Source organism: Temnothorax americanus, unplaced genomic scaffold, assembly GCF_048541705.1.
Source record: "Temnothorax americanus isolate GAGA-0224 unplaced genomic scaffold, ASM4854170v1 Scaffold107, whole genome shotgun sequence".
In the NCBI taxonomy this organism is placed as follows: domain Eukaryota; kingdom Metazoa; phylum Arthropoda; class Insecta; order Hymenoptera; family Formicidae; genus Temnothorax; species Temnothorax americanus.
The window spans coordinates 306,135-330,136 of NW_027509239.1; the positions used below are offsets into that span (position 1 = coordinate 306,135).

At 33.4% G+C, this 24,002-nt stretch overlaps 2 protein-coding genes across 4 annotated transcripts in view; one reads left to right on the forward strand and one right to left on the reverse strand.

The window, feature by feature from the left end:
• The window catches only part of LOC143904353 (casein kinase I), a 150,986-nt gene extending 129,398 nt beyond the window's left edge, over nucleotides 1-21,588 (forward strand). The window contains exons 9-12 of one of the 2 annotated variants that reach the window (XR_013258901.1): nucleotides 18,852-18,928; nucleotides 19,804-19,980; nucleotides 21,093-21,179; nucleotides 21,572-21,588. Coding sequence is in view for 1 of the 2 variants with exons in the window: in XM_077419028.1 (XP_077275154.1) it covers nucleotides 18,852-18,855 (4 nt within the window). In the remaining variant the exon portion in view is untranslated. Of the gene's footprint in view, nucleotides 1-18,851; nucleotides 19,038-19,803; nucleotides 19,981-21,092; nucleotides 21,180-21,571 lie in introns of those variants that run through there. The other variant, XM_077419028.1, reaches the window with a different exon arrangement.
• Nucleotides 1-24,002, reverse strand: part of LOC143904413 (glycosyltransferase 25 family member) — a 143,384-nt gene that overhangs the window by 64,107 nt on the left and 55,275 nt on the right. The window lies entirely within an intron of this gene.

Genomic DNA, 24,002 nt, shown 5'->3' on the forward strand with positions numbered 1-24,002 from the left:
TATAATATTTATCACTACCAGTATTTTCCCAGTATTTCCCAAATAAATATTGACAGTATTAAATCACTGAGATTTTAAGTATTTAGTCAGTAATACTTTTTTGTAAGGGAGGTTTGGGTAGACTTCCGAGTAAATGTAGTCGTCAACTTTAACTGTTAATATCTCGCTTCGCGTGGCAGAGCGACACTTTTTTCTTCCAGATTTGGTCGTTTTGTGCAAAAACGCGTCGATTAAGCCTATGGATTATTTTAGTTTCTATCTTTGACCGGTTGATTTAGTGTCTCCTAGGATTGATTAAAAACACATCAGTTAAAGGTCGAAACACAAAAATGTTTCGAGGATTGACCACGCGTCTTGGTCAATCCTCAGGATCGACCAGTCAAACTGAGGAGTGACCGCGCTCCGCCCTTTGACCATTGCATATGTACTATTTTCATATAAGAGAGAGCGGGGCGGAGTTGTCACTACAATTATCTCGAATCTGTATGTTGTGTGAACTCGCCATTAATATTGTAAACACTACTTATGGTGCCCATGTGACCAACGGAATTTAGTGAGATTATATGCCATTTTGTGATTTTCATTAAGTCAAACGTGTTTTCGGAGGTCAAAAGTAAAATTTTGTGCGCGTCGAAAATTTTAAATATTTTAAATATTATTTTTTCTCCGAATCTCGAGATAAGTGATTCTGAAGAGTAATGCATGCTGAACACGAATCCAGTAAAGTTTTTTTTTTCGTTGATTTCTAATATTTTATCAAACTTAAAATCTATGTCCGGGGCGAAATCATCACCAAGTTATATCATGGAGGCTTCGGGCGAAAATGAAAGTCAAAGAAGCAGCAGTGGTTGAATTTCGGCAAGAACTTGAATAATATGTGCTGCGTGTACTCAGAGATGACAGAATAAAGCTGACAAGAAACAGTGCGTTTCGTACGAGCGTACGGCACATAAGTTTATGCGCTTTTCTTGCAATTATTTTTCGCCATCGTGTTTTTAATTAATGTTTTCATTTTTCTATTAAAAAATAATTAATAAAATGTATCCTATCATTTTTCATAATCGGAATTATGAATTTTCATTTAAAATTTAGTCCGAGAATAGAGTGACGACTCCGCCCCGGCAATTTTGACTTTCAATTTTTGCACCTTTGTCGTTTTCACTCTATACCAGTTAAACAAAGCAACGTAGACCAAAAATGTCCTTATAAATTTTGTAGCCAAGGATTCACTCTTTACAACGGTATACCACATTTTACTAAAATTATTTGTTTTGTTGTTAAAATCGGCACCGAAAAAATAGTAACGACTTTGCCCCAGTCTCCCCTACATATTAGTCGTTTATGCCTTTCAAAACTCAAAATAACTGCTATACAGAGTGAGACAATAGAATCTATAAGGCCCAGAGAAAAATTAGTGTAACCAAAATTGTACGGTACGAAGGGGGCTATCATATAGCGATAATAATTTTGGTCCAGGTGGAGGCGCTTCGGAGATATCAAAAGGTCATCTTTATTTTTTTTAAATTATTCAGTAAATTTTTTTCCATAATATAATAGAGAAGAATAATAATCGAGATTAAGCGACCCAACTGGCCAATTTCTATTTATTCGTCTCACAACGTTTCGACCCCGATTGGATCCTTCTCAAGTAAGATTATACAAAATTACGCAACAATATCATTCGTCGCAAGGCGTTGCGCCCAAACCAAATCATGCAAACGCCACGCTAGAACGAATAAAATGTCCATATAAGTATGTCAGATATAAATTATGAAAAAGTGGGAGACATATCGCAAGTACATCGTGAGAACTTACATATTAAGTGCGTCAAAAGAACAAAATAACAAGTTTCTGAGAGCCGCCAAGCAAATTCCGAAGAGAAAAGGACTATCCATTTTCTCCACTGGCTCGATTCCATGCCATAATAGAGAAGCTGAAAACAAGTTTAGAACTTATGACACAAGATTCGGGGAAAAGAAGGATATCGCTTCGCGCGGGCTCAAAAGCTCTTCTTTCTTTTCCCCGAATAGTAATATTTTCCCCCCAAAAATGTTTTGGGGAAAAAGGGACCTTTTTTTGACAATTTTGTATAGGAGCCCCTTGTCCCCACGCTCAGACCCCTTCCCAAAACCCTCTACGGTTTAAATTAGAGTATCATGAGATAGTATACCAAATTTAATTCCCAACAGTTAAAGTGTAGGCGCTGAAGAAGGTTAAAAATTTGTTGACAATTAATTCTTTCTTTTTAAAACGCAAAACTACCAAAAGGTTTCAATGCGGTACCAAACATTGCCAATCAATCGCCAATCGATTAAAAAAAAAAAAAAACTACCACAGTCAAAGTGGGGAAGCTAAGAAAAGATCAAAAATTTGTTTTTTCGATTTTCTAAAGAAACGCGCAACTACCAAAAGTTTTTAATGCGATACCAAACATTGCCAATCAATCGCCAATCGATTAAAAAAAAAAAAAAAAAACTACCACAGTCAAAGTGGGGAAGCTAAAAGAAGATCAAAAATTTGTTTTTGATTTTCTAGAAAAACGAGAAACTACCGAACGTTTTGAATACGGTACCAAATACTACCAATCAACCACCAAACGATTGGTAAAAAAAAATATATCAAAAAGTGTGCAAGTAGAAACTTGCACATTGCTTCCTCATAGTTTTGAAGTGTGTAAGTACAAATTTGCACATTGTTTTCTCATAGTTTTTAGGTGTGCAAGTAGAAACCTGCACATTGCTTTCTTATAGTTTTTAAATGTTTAAGTAGAAACCTCCATATTGCTTCCTTATAGTTTTTAAGTGTGCAAGTAGAAGCCTTCGCTCACTAAGCTCCTCTATAACGAAGCCTGTATTTTATTCGATGTATAATTATTAGTATTTTATTGTTTTGGCTTCCTCATAGAGGAAGCTTTGTGAGCGAAGGCTTCTACTTGCACACTTAAAAACTATAAGGAAGCAATATGGAGGTTTCTACTTGGACACTTAAAAACTATAAGGAACTTGCACACTTGTTTTTATTGTGATAAACTTTATTGCAACTAATATCTGTTATACTAATATCTGTTATTATTATAAAAATAAACTTTGTGAGCGAAGTTTTCTATTTGCAACCACGGACATTTCTAATTTGCCGATCATCGCCTAATTTACTACCAACCTTCCTTAAATGATACTCTATTGATTAAAAAAAAAAAAAAACAGCCCGATATCTCAATATTTACGGAAGTTAGAGCAACCACAAACATTTCTAAAAAAATTCAAAATTTTTTTTAAAAAGAACCCCTTTACCGATCATCACTAAATTCAATACCAACCTTTCTTGAATGATACTCTATCGATTAAAAAAAAAACAGCCCGATATCTCAATATTTGCGAAAGTTAGAGCAACCACGGACATCAAATCTGTACATACACACATACATACATACGGACATTTTTTTTAATGCGATATTTTGACCTTTTACAACAATATGAACATATTGGCATAAAAACTCCAAAACCGATCTCTTCTTTGGTTTCTTCTACCCCTATTTCATATATAATTAATTTAAATTTGGATGACTAGATCCAACTTTATACGCAAACAAAAATCCGTAAACGATTTCACGAAAACAAAGCTTCCTCTATGAGGAAGCAATAATCCACTTGGGGGGGGGGGGGGGCTAAATTTGTTTAGGTCTCTGGAGGTGTTAGTTGGTCGTCGCTATCGGTTTCTGGTATGATATTTTTGTCACTCATTTTGATTTTTTCTTAGTAACTTGTTGCGAATTCTTTTTTATTTCTTGTTACTTTACTGTGTACGTTTACAATGACTTTACTATGTACGTTTCAGTTGTTTGGGAAGGTTATGTTGAGTATCGCTGTGGTAATTCGCGTAGTTAAAGTTGAAGAATCTTAACGACATCTCGCGGCGCACGGAAACACGCGTAGTGTTTCGCGTAGTGCGCCGCGAGATGTCGTTATAGACGGAGAGCTGGCTACATAAAAATGCAAGTTATAAGGTACATAAAATATTTATAGCTAGAGAGGTTCCATTAGCACTCCCGAACACTGAGTGACCAGTCTGCCTGCGCGCTTGGGAAGATTAAGGCGGGGGTGGAGGTCAAAAATGACAAATTTTACAAGAAAAAAAAATGATAAAGCTTAGGAAAAAAAATTATAGGAATGTTAAGTATTTGTTGCTACAAAACGCGGAAAATTATTGGCAGACGATTTCGTGGAAGAGAAAGGGCCGGCAGACTGCAACAAAGCGGCGTTAATTTTGTGAAAAAAAAAATGATAAGGTACATGATTAAAAATTATTGGTAATAATTACTAAACTGTTAACGAAGCTATGTGCTAAATGGCAGACGAAAAAACTGAAGACAACATCGAGGCAGATTGTAATAAAGAGCGCGGTTTCGATCGCCTTCGGCTCGTGTGTCAACTCCGCACCCGGGAATTTTTATCTTTACGCACGATTTGCACACCCTATTTTATGTTGCGGGTGCGTGGAAAGTGGTCTATCACGCACGCGTAGCGTGCGTAATAGGCCACTTTCCATGCACGTGTTACATAAACGTTATTTCCCAGCAGACCTTTTCTCCTCGCTTTGACCCCTTCCCAAAACCGTTTACGGGCTAATTTATTAGACAATGTTTTTTTCCCAAATAGTAATATTTACTCCCAAAAAATTTTTTTAAAACAAAAAAGACAATTTTGTATGAGGACCCTTTTTTTATTCTTTTTTATTTTTATTTTTATTTTCTCGTATTAATTTATTCTTTATCGACACCATCCCCGAAAAATTAGACAAATTTTGGTGCCGGTTTCCAGAAAATCAATCCATTAATAAATGAGTAGTTCACGGTCAGACAGACAGACAGACAGACATTAGAAATATTTTGGAACCAGTTTCTCAAAGGGACATTTTCGTAAAAAATGAATCCAATCGTTGCCATGCCCGAAGAATTAGATAAAATAAATAATTAACTTTGGCCCATTTTCAATAAAATTGATTCATTTATAAAGGAGTATTTCGCGGTCTGAAAATTTTTTTAAAAATTGGACATTGGTTTCAAGAAAATCAGTTCATTAATAAAAAACCTATCGACACCATCCCCGAAAAATTAGACAAATTTTGGCACAAGTTTCCAGAAAATTGGTCTCTTAATGAATGTCCACAACAAACTAATGGAACAACTGACGACATTTTAACACATGATTTTTATCTCCTACTCGGCTCATGATTCTGTAGGCGTAGAAGTCCATGGCAGAGACCTTCTTTCTTGGATGTTGATTGCCTGTCTTTGGATCAATCTGAGGAATCCTAAAGTAATATCTGTCATTGCCTTGCCAGAAGATAATCGGGTATTAGAGGGCATCGTAGGAATTATGAGTTTCTGATACTCTCTGGAGTCTGTTGTTTCTCTTCTGTAGGACAATATCACGGCGATCAAACTTGTTACCCACAATTACAATCGCAACTTCATCAATTGTGGGTGTATTGAATCTCCTTTGATGCTCTCCTCCTGGAGTTTTGTCAGCTTTAATCACAATGTGGTAATCATCCGTTACAAATATTCGTTCCAATGCTGTCTTGAATAGTTTCACGTAGGAATTGTGATAGTGTAAGAATTTTTGCAAGTGCATAACTATATTTAGTCGAGTTTCTGGAATGTTGGAACATCACTGTTGTGTCTGTGCGGTTTCATCACCCATGAAGAAAATCTGTAGAAACTTTGACTCTTCATTGGATGGTGGCAGCAATGATCCTGCCTTGTGGTAAACTTGGCCCTGAACTTTGAATGTCGGCATAAATCCTGGTGTTCTTATTTCCCGTGTTGTGCCAAAAGAAGTCATTTGGAAGCATGAGTTGTACTTTTTTATATTAGCCAGAAAGTGTTTTGAATCTGGAGTGGTTCCCCTCATTAATTCTCCTAAATCTTCTGGTGGCGAAGTAATTAATGGTAGTTTGACCTTGCCGTTAGAGCAACACATTCCTGGCGTCTCCTCTTTCCATTTATATGCTTCACAATACACACAAACTTTCTCCATTTTGCCAATCACCACTTTCGGATGTTTGTGGTAATTTTCCTTTAGATTATAGGCAAATGCTGCGCGTTTTAAATCTTGCCATGCAAAACATCTGGTTGTGTATGCCCTTAATCTAAGACCAGCAAGTCTTTCTCGAGTTTGCTCGTGCATCTCTTTTGTCCTGTAGATAGCGGTCCTTGTTCTTAGACAGACAAGTCTTTCTTCAGTTTGCTCAAACGTCTCTTTTGCCCTTAAATGTAAGAACCTTTTTCTGACTCCAGCTATTCTGACCTTCGTTTCTAATTATAAAGATGTCTCATTTTCCCTCTCAATCCTTTTTCGTTTCGCATCAGTAGAAATTTTCCCAATTAAACTTATTTTTTTGGGAAGCATTTTAATATCTAAATTATAAACCTAACTGCAAAATAAGAAATGTAATATCTGCAATGCTTAATACTTTCTAGAAAACAATTTTCAATTGTTGTATCAAAACGATCAGCATTGCGTAGAAAGGAAAGATATCAGGAACAGAAAGATTCTCTGCGTGAAGGCTCAAGCATATTATCTGACCTCCTAGATTAATGATATAAGCTGTTTTTCGTATCACGGAAATTCGATACCCGATCAACATTACGTAGAAAGGAAAGATATCAGACACAGGAAGATTCTATCAGCGTGAAGGCTCAAGCAGAACGATGATTGTCTTTTTTAGAGAACGCGCGTGCAAGAAGATATACGTCACGTGATCATGCGCTGGCCACGTGGTCATGAATAACTTCGCGCCAGAAAACATTCCCATAAAATTGGCAACAATCATGCGCTAGAGTATGATGTACATACATACTACAGACGGCGTCATTAATGCTTTCCCATGGTGTAAGTAGACAAGTGAAGCATTGCGCATAATGGCGGTAGCTTTGGCGGTTGAACCAATCAGGAGGCGACCCATTTTGTTGCGCTCACTTTAAGGTGAAGTTCGCTTATAAGAAATAAAAATGTGTGAATCATGTAAAATTTTAGACTCGTTAAAATGTCAACAAATTAATAAACAGCTATACGAGTCAGGCGCGGTACATACGTGGTGCGCAAGTAAAGAAATTAATAGTTACAGAAGTAACGAATTACAATAATGTATATACATCTATTCCAACTTGATAAACTGCGCGCTGATTATTTGTAGGACTTGAAACACAGCTATCGTTGGAACATTAATCCCTTGCCCCCCCCCCGGAATTAAATCGGCGCGAATTAATTATTTTAAAAACTGTAAAGAATTTATATTGCGAAAAATATTACCTCAGCCAGGATTCGAACCTGGAACCTCCCTCATTCCGTGAAGGGCGTCATGGGTCAACTCGGCATTTCTGAACGCCTCGAGTTAACTAGAGTTAACTCGAGTAAGGTTTCAGAATGCAGGCCTCTGGGGTAATATTTTTCGCAATAAATTATTTAATTTTTTAAAATAATTAATTCGCGTCAATTTAACTCCGGGGAGGGAAGGCTATTTGTTCCAACGATAGCTGTGTTTCAAGTCCTACAAATAATCGGCGCGCAGTTTATCAAGTTGGAATAGATGTATATGTATATAGAAATTTATTATATGTATATTATATATATTGTAATTCGTTACTTCTGTAACTATTAATTTCTTTACTTACGCAGCGCCTGACTCGTATAGCTGTTTATTAATTTTTATTAATAAAACATTTATTTAATGTAAAAGAAACATTTTTTAATGTTAACAAACGTTTATTTAATATTAAAAACACATTTTTTTAATGTTAAAAAAACGTTTTTTTTACAATGTTAAAATACAGCAAAAATAAAAATTTAAATCGCCAGTGAATAATGAAAAAATCAATAAAATAAATACTTTTTTAATAAGAAAAAAAGGATCTGTTCCATTAATTTAAACGTTTTTTAAATATTTTTGTTATTACTAAAAATGTTTTTAAAAACGTTGAAAAATATTTTTTTGCTACTTGGGTTATTTAGCAAATATCAACCAATATAAATGCCTCTCAACATTAATTATATTTACTACTTACTGCGTATGTTGTATTAAAGTCGCAAAAGTTGAACACACAATATTTCCCGCACAACAGACGCACGCGACGGATAACGGACGTAACGGACTACACGAATTGATGGAAGCAGCCATATTGCTTTTCTCGCAAAAAAGGTCGCGCGCTGATTGGTTCAAAAACTGAACGAGTGCGCAGCATCGGGAATGCTTCACCTGTCTACTTACACCATGTGCTTTCCTACACAGATTAATAGACAGATAGCCAATGGCCCCTCAAAAGTCGAGACAAGCACTTCCGTGCCTTGATTACCAACACACTTTGCCCCTTACCGACAGACTTTGCCCCTAGGTTTGAGTCCGGGCTAAATCACATTACAAACTTTGCCCCTGATGCGAATCCGGACTAAATATACCCGATTTTACCTACAGACTTTGCCCCTGGTGCGAATCCGGACTAAATTTGCAGTGATGTCAGATTTCAGTGCAGTGATGCTATATATAGTGATAATATATATATATATATATATATATATATATATATATATATATATATATTATGAAACCGAGACCGAGAATTAATGAACAATACTATTGTTATTATATAATAATAAAAAAAAACTTATTTTGTAATTTGAAAATAATTTCTTATTTTTTTATGAGCAAATCGTTAACTTTCTTAAATAAGTTCTTAGAAAATATGCAAATAACTTTAATGATTGTCAAATAATTTTCCTAGTTTATATGTATATTACATAACAACTCATTTGCCTAAAAAAATAAAAATGCAAAAAGAGTTAGAAAAAAACCAGGACTCGAACTTGAGACCCTCAGCATTCTAGCCGATCGTCTTACTCGCTCGTTCACGTTTACTATTAGAAAATTGCTTCTACCGGCTCGATAGATTACGCACACGGAAACTTTAAGCAATTTTATTTCATTATTATTTATTTGACATTGGCAAAAGTTACTATTACTACGTTTACGCGAGCGACTTCTGTAGTAACTTACGATAATTTATTTCGCGTAAACGAGTGATATATCGTAAAAGTTACTACAGAAGTAACGCTCGCGTAAACGTAGTAAATGTCTTGTAAAATACATGTAGTAAAATTAAAGGACAATTTTTTGCAATCACAGTTCTTCACTTTTACATTACGTACATATTGTTGCTCAACGGAAACCGCGAGAAGGTGCATGGTGGTCTCTTTCGTCATGAGATAATGTAAAAAATTTGTTTTTTTAATATTGCAATAATTTTAATATGTATAAATTAAAAAATATATAAGTAGATAAAGCTCGTATGTCTTAGATAAAATAAAAGCCAATAACCGAACAACAGGATTCTAAATATTACAGTTTAATATTCCGTCAAAATAACTGGGACGTTTCGTGCTTTACAGAGACTTTTTCAATCAATCAAATAAATCCCTCTAATTAACTGTAATACATCATAATAATCCCGTTACATAAAAAATCCGTCGAGAAATGAAATAAATTAAAAAGAAGTTTAATATCATAAGATTAACATTAATTAATAATTATAGCATTTTTATTATGAAATTTATCCTCTTTATTGATTTAAATCATAGCGGTCGTTTTTACTTTCTTAATATTAATCATTATAGTATATCAAATTACATGGAGTTATTAAGAAGCCACATCAAGTTGAAAGCTCAAAAAACCGATTAACAAATAGTCGAAATGTATGCGTGATCAAACTATAAATTTAATCAGATAGTTGTTAACAATTAAAATTTTAAAAATAATTATTCGTTTATTGACGAGAAAAATCATGCTAGAAGGCTGTGAAGCGAACGGCCTTAATCATTGCGTGTCAAAAAATTAATAAATAAATAAATTAATTTTAACGCTATGCAGCTAGCACTAAATTCGGATCGTGATATTTTCTTAAAGTACAATGCCTCAGGATTATTTTGGGATCAAAAACACGCAAGCACTTGATTTTTTGACAATTTTATAACGAATCACAGAGCGCTGCGCGCGCGCTCCATGAGTTAATTAATTAATTTCAACGCGATGCAGCTAGCACTAAATTTGGATCTTGATATTTTCTTAAAGTACAATGTCTCAGGATTATTTTGGGATCATAATCACGCGAGCACCTAATTCTTTGACGATGCATAGCGTTGAAATTAATTAGTTTATCCGCGAAGCGCGCGCGCCGCGCTCTAAAGTTCGTTACTGCATCGTCAACGAATTAGCTGCTTGCGTGTTTTTGGTCCCAAAATAATCCTGAGAGATTGTACTTTAAGAAAATATCACGATTCGAATTTAGTGCTAGCTGCATAGCGTTGAAATTAAATAATTTATCCATGGAGCGCGGCGCGCTTCGAATCATGATATTTTCTTAAAGTACAATCTCTCAGGATTATTTCGGCACCATAATCACGCGAGCATTTAATTTTTTGACAATTTTGTAACGAATTACAGAGCGCTGTGCGCGCACTCCATTGATTAATTAATTAATTTCAACGCTATGCAGCTAGCACTAAATTCAAATCGTGATATTCTTTTAAAATACACAATGTCTGAGAATTATTTTAATACTATAATCATGCGAGCAACTAATTCGTAGACGATCAGGTGACGGAACTTATAGTATTCAGCGCCAATGGCTGGTCTAACAATAAGTTAATTATCGTAATTGTTTTTTACTGTTAGCAATAAACTCAGATTTGGGAATATTTTGATAATATATATGTTTTCGATCATTTTAGTAACGAATACATTCATGCAGCAAGTTTTTTAAGTGTTTGTGTCGACCGCGACGGTACTGTGTTCAATATATAGTAGTATATTTAAATAAGTGTTATAATCTGTCAATATTTTATTGTTATTTTAGAGCACTTAAGGGGGTAGGGTCAAGTAAATGGCCGTTTTTTTCCGAATTTTTTTTAAACAAATGGAAAGATTTATTAAATCGGAACAAAGTACATCATAATATTCATGATTAAAGGTATATTATAAAATTTTTGTTATGTCAAATCAAAATGGCGGCGCTGCAGCTGCTTGAAGTCGGCTCCTCGGATTTGCGTCGTGCAACTCAGGTGCTCTAATTAATTGAAATAAATAACCAAAGTTTTTTTGTTAAAATGCGTTCATATGCTTTGCATAAATCTAAATTTAAAAAAAAATCAAAAATTAAAAATTCAGGACCATTTTGAAAAAAACAATACCTTTAACTTTTTCTTCAAAATGATCCTAAATTTTTAATTTTTAATTTTTTTTTAATTGAGGTTCATGCAAAGCATATAAACGCATTTTAACAAAAAACTTTGGTTTTTTTATTTCAGTTAATTAGAGCGACCTGAGCGTTGCACGGCGCAAATCCGAGAAGAGCAGCCGCTGCGCCGCCATTTTGAAATTTTTTAATATAAAAATTTTTTTATAATATACCTTAAATCATGAATAGTATGATGTACTTTGTTTCAATTTAATAAATCTTTCCATCTGTTAAAAAAAAATCGGGAAAAAGACGGCTGCGTTTACTTGACCCTCCCCCCTTAAGTAGCACTTAATTAGTACTAAATTATAGTGTACTTGTTTTTTATGTAGGACCATTTTCTGATATAGGGGGGTTCAGCTTAATGGCAAGCTGGATCCCCCATTTTTTACGCGATTTTCTGCTAAACGGTTCGAGTATCAAAATTCGGACTAGGGCACTTAATTAGCACCTAAATAGCACTAAATTTTTTACCTAGTGCGAACTTGATTTGCGCTGGTGGAGGGTCCAGCTTAATAGAGGTCCATTTCTGCGCTCGCCGCAGTGACTACTGTCAAAATGCATTCTGCGCTTAGCGCTGTTTATAATGTGCAAATAAAATATACGCTCGCTCATCTATCTGAATTAGTGTCATCTTGTGCACTGTGTTCATACAAGAATTCGTACAAATGGAGTAAATTGCTACTTATATGTGCACATGGGTGCATTTATATCTTACCGTTTAGAGTAGGTACAAAATTCTATATATTCTCTAATGGGTAGATATATGATTGCAACCCGTCTGTAATACACAGCAGCGTGTTTATAATCCAGTAAGTAAATTAATAGTGAATTGTTGCCAATTTGGCATTAAACTCACTCACTTACAAAGAACTTTGCCCAGCATTTTTATAAGGGTTTTGGCCCCTCGCCTCTAGTAACGAGACTTAAAATGAAAGGTTATTGTTAGAGGATCAAAATATTTATGTATAAACATAATCCTTTATTGTAAGTTAATACCGTTCAGAGATACACTCTTTGAAAAATTAGAAAAATGTACGAAATGGCTTTGTTTTATTCGATTTTTCGACGTCCTAGGCATCTGCCTGTGATTACGGATAATAAACTATTTTAACATATCAATTAAAGTACTTTATACAAATAAATTTGTACTACTGATCCAGCTAATTGCAAGTTTCTGGATGTGAGTCAGGAATATTCAAAATAATTGATTGTATCCATTACCACCATCTATCACCACGGAGAAATGTCCTGGATGCCGAGAAATCGAATGAAAGAATGCTATATAGTATATTTTTCTAATGTTTCAGAGAGTGTATATATCATCTCTAAACAATGTCGACTTAGAGGATTATGTCTGTAAAATATTCTGATCCTCTAACAATAATTTTTTATTTTAGCAAAGTCTCGTTGTTAGACGCGAGTGTTCTAAAATAGACAGGGTTCTTTGTGACAAATCCAATTATCAATAAAGTGAAACGTGATATAAAATAATGTAAAATCTCATAAAGTGAGAGAATGTAAATGTAATGTTTTATTATAAAATAACAATAAATATTTAAAAATTAAAAAATTTTCCTATACTCATCTTCCCGATAAATCATGTAATGGTCATCACCTGCAATAATGTTTAAAACTTCCAAAGAACTTTGTTTCCAATTGCAAATAACACTTAATATAATACTAAAAAACAACATACATTAAAATATGTTTAAAGCATTACATTTGTTTTGCTTTTTTACTTAACTTTTGCATATACTTACACAATAATAGATTAGGCAATAAAAATAATCAATAACTCAATAACATAAATGTTTTGTCGTTTATAGATCTTCACAAGTTCGAATTCCATTTCAACGATGACAAAATCTTTTCTTGTTCATATTTTTTATTGTTTCTATCGTATATCGACTGATATCTTTTGGGAGATCGTATCTCAAAAACTATCACTGTACAGGATTTGTAAATTTTTGTTTTGTTGATAAGCAACAAACAAGATAGTTTGCTTTACTGTTCAAAAGTATAGTGATGTGGAATTAAAATACAGCTTTATTGTTTAATTTGATATTATTCGTGGGAAACAAATATAATATATACAAACAAGTATAATATATCTATTTCAAGATAGGATGTAGACACTTAGCTTCGAGGTTGCCTAACTGAGCGTTTAAGCAGAAAAACCGGAAATTGTGTAAAATCGATCTCGAATTGTGTAAGATACGACCTCTCAAAAGATATCAGTCGATATGTGAAAAATATATATTTCTTGATTAAATTAATAAATTAAAATTTAAGAAATTAATAATAAAATAAAAATTAATTTTATAAACTGAAATTAAAAATATTAGATATTAATTAAAATTTAAATAAAAATAAAAATTATAATCAATAATTGTATAAACTACTAACTGGTTACCCGGGCTTCGCCCAGGAGTTGTTTTTCTTCAAACGACTTTATTTGTGTTTCAATATCCTTAATCGAAAAAAATTCCTTTATCAGTTCGGATACCGATTCCCAAAAAGATCGGTAACGAAAACTATACACTCTATAGCACTCCTCGGAAAATTCTACCCCTATTTTATATACTTTTGGTAAAAATTCGGTCGAATAGTTTAAGAGTGTATAAAGAACAGACATACATACAGACATTCTCTATTTTATATATATATAGATAAATTAAAAATATTTTCGTAACATTCTTTGCAGTGTGTGTGGAGATGGGTATAATATCGGTATTATTAAATTGATTAGCAATTTAATTATGTGATTGTACGTTTCAGTTTCAGACTGCGTTTCAAGATTGAAAGTACGGCGCGTGTAGTTGACGAAGCAAAAGAATATACTTTTAAAATTCACACAAAAAATTTTTACTATATATATAGGTGAACAAAGTTCAAGTTGACCGTATTTGGCAGTTTAACTTGATGAAAATATTAATTTTATGAAATTACCAGAGAAATTACATAAAAGTTTATTTGAAATTTTAATTGATTGTATACAAACAAAACTTTCCTACACGGTATAAATAATAAATATAATTAATTGAATAAGTTTATTAAAGGAGCATCGCATGAAGCGGACCAGGAAGAGGGGACGAAGAGAAGACACTAGAAGGGTGGGGGGGAGCAATAGTAGTGGTGTAAGGTCGCCCAAAGGTCAGGTTTCGAATAGAATTAAACTATGTAAAGGGTTGGGCACGTCCCTGTAAAACGCCATGTAAAAGGTATCAGATAATGACTGAATGTGTATAATTATAATTGTAAAGGTTTTTGGGAACGTTTTCCTGAAAAAAACGCCTTTCCAACCGCGGGAGGGGAGAGAAATAAAGATTGAATTGAATTGAAATTGAATATTATAAAAAAGCATCGCGAATTAAAATATATATCCTATATTTGTTCTTAAAAAAAATTTCTTATGTCATTTATGATTAAAAACATATAATTGATGCACGATTATTATTAACACCGAGATTAACACTGAATCTATTGCGTCAAAAAGTTGCAACTATATACATATACTATTCAGAATTTGTAAATTATTTTTTAATTATATATTCAAAATTAAAGGTTTTTTTTTAATAACCGCAATATTAATCAGATGGCAAAGTTAATTAAAAATAGCGGATATTAAAAATAAAAATGATGGAATTTTTACATCCGTATCTTACACAATTCGAGATCGATTTTATCAATGATACTTTATTTGACATCCGGCCGCTATATGGCTCCGACATTTTGAATTTATCAACTAAATTTAACATCAGATTAATATTTAGCAACCTGAAAAACTCTTAAGTTTGAATAACCAAAAAAATTTCATAGTTTCTTAATTAATGGTCTATGTAAGTCGCAACTTTGATGCAATAGACTCTATGTTAATCATCAATATTTTTTTAACTACAATTCACATAACAAATTTCTTTTAAGGGCTGAAAGTCCTAACAAAATTTTGATTACAATAATATAATTTCTCTAACACGTCATGCGGAGTTCTCGGCTTAGAGATCAGTGCGCTCTGATTCTATAACTATTAACAACAATTCGTTATCATTATATTGTCGTTGCGCAACTTTTTTATCATATATTATATCTGCACAACGATAATATAACGATGATAACGAAACTGTATAGTGATATAAGAGTTACAGAAAATAACGACGCGACTTATCGACTATTAGCGACTTTGTCCGAAAATGACCCGCTTTATCTTAAGAACGTAGTTACTGCATTGGCCGCTACACGGTATGGCGCTGAAACCAGTAAGAAATGCTGGTCTCGTCTCAACCCGGACCTTTGGCTATCTGTCTATTAATCTTTGTTTCCTAGCTGTGTTCTGGGGATTTCTATAGTGCACGTTACATGTACCATGCCTTCAGGGTTGCGTTCCAAAATTCACTCTGGGTAACTAAAATCTATAGTTTCCGTCACGTACGCTATAGCATTTTAGTTAACTAGAGTGAATTTTGGAACGCAGCCCAGGTGGACTGGTGGAAGGCATTAATGACGCCGTCTGTACGTCGCCTCTCTATTATTTTCATGAACGCGGGATATCTTTTTAAACATATATATTTACCCTGTTTCATATATAATTCAATTTCGGAACCGATTTCCAAAAAATCAGTAATAAAACATAATACACATCATTGACATCCTCAGAAAATTCTACCCTCTCTATTATTTTCATGAATGCGGGATATCTTTTTAAACATATAAATACCCTGTTTCATATATAATTCAATTTCGGAACCGATTTCCAAATAATCAGTAATAAAACATAATACACATCATTGCCATCCCCAGAAAATTCTAAGTACCTCTATTTCATATATAATTCTTTAAGATTCAGTGCATTAACGAATGAGTAGTTCGCGGTCAGACAGACAAACAGACAGACGTCAGGTACTTATAATAATAGATTTAATTTTAGACATATACACATATATTTAGAAAGGTCAAAAGTAAAACCTCAAATTTTACTTAAAAAATATTTGGAGGGCAAGGGAAGAGAAAATTTGGAGAAAAGGGAATAGATGCTAAATATTAATAATTATATACTTTTAATTACAATTGCGCGCGCTGATCACCAAAATGTACGATCGCGCGATATTTTGCCCGGCATTCATTAACCGTGAGTTTTAATATCGCGATGAAAGAATGACATGGAAAAGAGCACGATTAAATAATCGTACGACCGCGACACATTAAATTAGATATGTAATAATTCACGGAAAAGGACGAGCGTGGCCTAGTAGATAGCGCACTGGTCTATTGAGCCGAAGTCCCGGATTCGATCCCCGGTAGAGGTAGAAAAATTATATTCGCTCGTTCTCCTCTCGGAAGGCAATGAGAAACCACCGAGAGTATTCTTGCCATGAACCTTCTCTAAAAAAATATAGCCGTTCGGAATCGGCGTTAAACTGTAGGTCCCATATACAATGTGTATAATCTACGTACATAACACATGTATATAAAGAGAAGTCACCACGCTCGGACACGAGTAATAGGACTAAGAAAAATTCACGGAAAAAAGGTTTTGCTGATACATATAAAAATTAACCCGGTACACACAGATCTGAAAATAATTATGTTGGACTATATATCAAAATAATTACGTTATTTAGCTTGATATTATTGTAGCTTGACATTTAAGCATAATGATAATGCTGCCAAAAGTTTTGACATTCTAACAACCAGCTTAAGCATCTAATATAATTATTTAGATGGTCTAACATAATTATTTTCAGATCTGTATTTAGTTGAATTTTTTATATTTCAGCAAAACTGTCTGTACTGAGATGTGCGCATCCTGTCCAATATCTTATGATTATATATTGAAAACGTTGAGAGAGAGACAGAGAGAGAGAGAGAGAGATCCTTTTTCTACATTTTTTTATCAAAGGAAATTTGATATGTACTTTCTGTGGATGTTCAATTTTTCTTGATTCCCCTTGGTACCGAGCCGAAAATGAATTGAGTAATTCGCTTTTGATGTGAGAGAGCGATCGTGTAAAATTATTTATCGTTTAACAATATTTAAAAAGTATTAATATCTAATTATGATATCAATATCATAAAACTCCTCCTTCTTCATAATTTAATGAATCTTTTTTTAGTTAAGTATTTTAAGGAAGCTTTGTTTTTTTATCTTGATATTAACTAAAAATAATTTCACAACTTCAATGAATTTAACAGATTTTGCAAACATGAAATTCCTTAGTTAACGATTATGTCGAACATCATTATATTTCATAATTCCTTCAATAATCTAAAAAATTTCTGTAAAAAAAAAAACAAGTCTTAAAAGCTTCGGTTATGACCGAATCAACTTTTTAATGAAACTTTGATGAGATAACAAATTAATGTTGTCATATTGACGCATTATTATATTTCAATGTTACGACACATCTCAGAAATTAGCATAACAAACGAATTTTGAATGGTGGAAAATTTCAAGGTCATCGACGTGCAAACACTGAATCTATGCTACATGAATGATGAGAAATCCAACGAGCAAAATATTCAAATCCGAGTTTTGATTTAAAGAATTTGAAGCAATAATTGTCGTCTGTAAATGTTATGAAATAATGATTTATTTTTCTCATCTGCTATTAGTAAAAATTACAAAGTGCCGCGCAAAAGTTTAATAAAATACACAAACTTCCAACTCGATAGCTTTCGTCTCGAGAGAATGACGCACTTAGCTCTTTACAGATTAGACTTGTACCTCAGATTTGTTCTCTCACACGGCTAACTGTTTTCTTGTAAATTATTATAATTTGTCCCGGGCAGCTGAAGCGGTTGTCACGTCTGAATATTAACGACCAACAAGAATAGAAAATTTTCGGCACGTCGTCACTTCACGAGAATAAGATTTAACGCACGAAATATCTTTCCTGCACGAATGACCGAATGTGATCGATTTTTCGAAAGTTTTTGCTATTATCGTAACAGGAGAAAAAGCCGTGAAATGAAAGTTGTGAAAAGCGAGGGGATAAAAGCGTATTGTCACCTTGTTTCACTATGTATTAACTGCTTGGAATGGATGGAAGTTTGGATCTTTGATAAGAAAAGAAACTCTCGGTCACAAGAGAAAGAACAAGAATTATTGGGAACGCATATCACTTTAGAGATCCTCTCACCCACATTAGCTTGTCGATTAAGAATGCGTAAAATGTACGCGTAACACACTCTCTGAATAAAATGTTTTTTATCAGTTTTGTATCTTTATAGATTATCGTTAACTACAATGTTATTGTAGTTAACTATAATCTATAAATGTTACAAGTTTGTTAAAATAAAAAATCTGTTTCTCTGTAGACCTTTCTGCGATAATTAAATAAAAAATTAAAATTTTGAAAAATAAGATTACGATTTCGTATATCTTGGAAAGTGCTAAGAATAAAATGATACTTTAATGATAAAAAATATAACATTTCGAAAAGATATATTTTAATCTCGTAATAGATTTACTGTGTGAACATTCGTTGCCTACATTCTATTTTCTTGCTTTTAATTAATGTCTGGTCATAGAATCTTTTCTCATTAATATAAATTGTATTTTCAGATAAAACTTCGAATACGCGAAGTAACCAGCTGCTACTGAACTTACAATGCTCAACTTCATAAAATGCGCAATTCGAGGTAAATGACTTATGAATATTCACTATCAGGATGAGGATAAAAGTGAATATTTCAATATTAAAAGAGGAGAAAAGTGAATATTATTATGATGTTATAATGGCATTATGAAGACCGAGGAAACTGTCACAATACGACGTGCATATAGCATGTTAAATTTATCAATCCCTGACATCGCTACAGTTAATAGTTCCGTATTCGAAGGGTTGATAGAATCTACGAGCGTGTCGATAGAATCCAGGAATGTGACAATGATTAATGAATCGGCGACGAAAAGCGTGAATATATCGAGCCAAATCGAGAATGTCGATGGAATACTGTATTTGTATGGAACACCACCTCTGATCCTCTTTTGCATTATTTCAATAGTCGTAAATATCAAAGTTCTGATGAGCGTATTTTGGATTAGACGCCCACTCAGTCCAACATTATATATTAGTTTGAGTCTAGCAGGTACAGTAATTTTATATATACGAGAGTCGTTCAAATCAAATCGGAACTTTTAATTGCACAGGATATAAAACGAATGCGATCGCGACGAGTTTTTTTATAGCAATAAGTGGCAAGTGTCTCCTATCATCAGTATGTGATGGCTTTCTTCTCTCAGGTTAATTGATAATCAGTACAAAATAGCGGAGAACAGTGTTAACGCAGATATGAAACAGAGAATTATTATGCAGTTTCTTGTGAATGAAGACGTGAAACTGGCGGACATTTACAGAAAACTTCAAGCACAGTATGATGATGAGACAATTAGCTGTAGTAAAGCATTTGAATGGTGCAAACGATTTAAAGATGGCCGTACATCATACTGCCCATCGCACTACTTGCACATTATTAGAACTTGGCTGAGAGATATCGCATCATCTTCCTTACAGCCCGGACCTCGCTCCAAGCGATTTTTATTTCTGGACCTTCAAAAATACTTCTTGAGAGGCTAGCATTTCAGAACTGACGACGAGGTAAAACACGCTGTCCGATCCTGGCTCCGGTATACAGACAAATCTTTTTATGCTACTGATATCCAGGCATCCAGGCATTAGTGAAACGCTGAGGCAAGTGCATATTTAGCAGGAGACTATATCAAAAAATAAATGTAGTTTATTTCACTTCTATAAATACATTTTATTATTGCGTACCCTTAAAAGTTCCGGTTTGACTTAAACGACTCTCGTATGTATATAGAATATATATATATATATATATATATATATATATACATATATATATATGTAGGTCCGGAAATATGTTCCGGGACTTTTATTTTTGATATCGGTATATTCCGGGACATTTGGCAGTTTCCAGGACTGTACATTTCAAAAAACGTAAACAGTCCCGGAACATACCTCTGGACCTACATATATATATATACATATATATATATATATATAATCTGTAATTTATTAATATAAGTTATATAATAACATATAGATTAGAGATATTATATAGCTCCATGATATACATAAATGAGCGACGCGCATTTGACAGGATCATAGCTAAATTATTATATAAGGAGTAATAAGGAATAGGACCAGTATATACGAGCAATAGTCGATGTTACAAAAATTAATTTAAAAAATTTTTGTAACATCGATTATTGCTCGTATACTGGTCCTATTCCTTATTATAGCCTTTGCTTCAAACGAGCGGAAAATAATAATTTTATTGTAAAAATTGAAATGTAATCGAGAGAAATTAAAAATCATGAGAATTAAATCTTTTTCGTGCCTTTCTATAGGTAAAAACTATTTTTCATAATATTTCTTTGCATCGCTTTGTAAATATTAAACGGAAATAAACAAAGAAAGTTATTTGTATTTTCGACATTATTAAAACTTTAGACTCTATTTAGTCACTAATAACATATGCTAAAATATCAATATACTAATATACGTCGATATTTGTAATGTCAGTTTTTTCTATATTTAAGAATATTTCAAATTCTTTATATTCTTGTTTTAAAATTCAATATAAAGATATCTCTAATTTTTCGACATAACAACTTGATTTTCTCTTTGATGTTAAAAGGCATATTAAAAACAACTTCCATTTGTGTGATAAGTTATTATGGTTACACATACACATCCGCGCGCGCACGCACGCACACGCACACCTCTGTAAATAGAAAAGTATTTTTGAGAGAAACTATCCCTGAAAATAATTTTAGGCGCAGACGCTTTCTCCAGCAGTATTCTGGGCATAGGACTAGTTTTGAATAGTTTCATACCTTTTGGTCTTGAAATCAAATTGAAAGGTAAGATCTTGTTAATATGGATCGTTAATATGGATATCGTTTTCGTTATTAATTGATCAAATAAATACATTTTTATATAACTTTAAACGTAATTCATCTTCGATCTCGGAATTTTTAAGTAACTAAATCTTAAAAATTAGTATTTATCGAATAGGAAAGAGCAAAACTTTTAATAATAAGATAAATAATCAGATTTAATAATAAGATAAAAAAAATTGCGTTCAATTTCTTTTTACGATATAGTGTATAAAAACTTTCCTTGTCTGTCCGATTCTTTCGATACATATTGTAAAACGAGCTGTTAAAGCTTTGAGATCAAAAGCAGCTCACGTGAATGAACGTTTTGCAAATATAAAAAACGAATAAAAAAATATTCGACGCATTGCTCTTAGGCATGGACTGTTTTCTATTGGCTCTCGAAGTTGTGCGATTGGGAGGTGTGATAATTACGGTATTTCACCTAATGGCTCTGGCTGTCAATCATTATCTGGGCATTCTTAAACCTCTCCACTACCTTTCGATCCTGACGTACAGGTAATACAATTTACTTCTTTGTCGGAAGAATTCCCATAAGCAACGCAGTTATATTTTCATTTTTCTTTCAAGAAATACTACAATTCTATTAGTTTTGCTGTGGATGTTGCCTATCTCTTTCTTCGCATTGTACTTTAATATAATCGAGAACAACGGTTTCCAATCCGAAGGATGCAAAAACAACACGTAAGTGTTTTAACATCAATTACAATTGTTTAATTATCATCATGGATATCTCAATAATAAAAACATTAACATTTTTTTGAATTATTTATACAACGTCAAATAAAAAAGAAAGTTTTGCGTTACATATCTGCTCTCCCGTGAATTACGATACGACCATAAAATTTGAAATTACACTCGTAAACGCGTTAAAGTATGTATATATATAATATATATATATATATATATATATATATATATATATATATATATATATATATATTCTCTTTCCTTGCAAAGTTTATCGGTCTAATTTTTCAACACCCTATATATCGAACAAACATCTCAATTTTCAGATTCCTATCTTATAAGCAATTTCGGATGTTGTTCAGCAGCCTCTTTTTTGGGCCCTTCGCGCTGATGGTTTGCATTTACGTTCACATATTCTGCATAGTGAAAAGACATCAAGCCACAAGGCTCCGCTTTCGCAGAACGGGATCTTCCGTTCGTGCGAGAGCGTCGGAAGCGTTACGTAGTAATTCTAGGCAAATGGCACGTAACGTTAAAGCCATTCACACAACTTTATACATACTTGGTAAGACAGCACAGTGAAAAAGCTGCGCAGTTATTAAGAAAAACGGAGATACTTATAGATAATTATATCGAGTTTTATAGCAAACTTGAAATATATTTGATTTTTTGCTTCCCGCAAAATTTATATTTCACCGTTCACGCAATTTCTAAGGAAGCTTTGTATTCGGATGGATGCCTGGAGTAATGATGTACATGCTGGTTTGTAACGACTGCGTATTACAACTTAATGGGGTGTCGGCGCGTGGCGTGTTCCTCATCTACGCCACAATTAACTGTCTAATTATTCTGAAAACTTTGGTAAATCCCATTATTTACGCCGCCCGAATGCACGAGATTAAAGTAAGTATAAAAATAAATTTTTTCCTTTATTTTTATATTTAGACGAGCGTGATTATTAATTTTAATTTAAAGTAAGTAGTTTATTACATGATAATTAATTACAATTGCTTAATTTATCGCCATTAACATATCTTGATAGTGAGAACGCTAAAACTATACCAAATTGTGTACAAAATTAAGAATAGTGTACAAATATAGAATAAAGTTTTGCGTTATGTACTTGTTTGCCTGCAAAATATGACTATAAAATTATGAATTATCTTGTACCTTAATTATATCTTATACTTAATGAAATTTTGAATTATTGTGTATCTTAATTATATTGTATGATTACTTTGAAAGTGCATATTTGTATCAATATTGTTGCTAGTCAATTAAAAGCATTAAATTTTTTATCAAAATTCAAAATATTAGTCCCTAAGGGTTGCAGAAAGACGACTGCAACTAATTAGAATTTTGTTCTAAATCGAATAACAACATCTATTACGAGAACTTCTTGTGTTCTGAATTTTCCACTAGGGGACGAATTTAAAATTGATGGAAACGCGCTATTTCAGATTGCCACGAGGCGAATGCACGACGCCTTTTGCGGATGGTCAAAGCTCACCTATTTTACTACCGACCGAGGAATCAGCCGAATGTTCAGTAGCGAGGAGAGCAGACATTGGCAATCGAAAACTAGTCGACTATTTCAGAATATGAGCGTTCGGAAAGCTCGAAACGGAAGCACGTACACGTGCGCAGGTTACAATATACACGAATACGGCAACACGCCCGTGTAAAACACGCGATATGTAAGACACGATGCGAAAATATTTTTCCGCGTACTTTATCGTCGAAGAGTCATGCAATACGAGCTAAAAACGAGTGATGATAGCGGCTGCAACAACATTTTAATAGCATATTGAAAAAATTTTCTCTCTCTCTCTCTCTTTCTCTTGCCCCTCTCTCTCTCTCTCTCTTTCGCCCCTCTCTCTCTCTCTCTCTCGCCCCTCTCTCTCTCTTCCTTCCCTCTTTTCCTTTAAATAGTTATAACGTAGCTGTACTCCACTTCATATATAATATGTAGCCTTATTTTTCCTATTTGTGCAAATTTCTGCAAGAATTATACGTGTACATTCCACGATAGAAATTACTTCGTTACGGTGACTTTATATATAGGCACGACAGAGATAATATCTCTTCTTAATCATG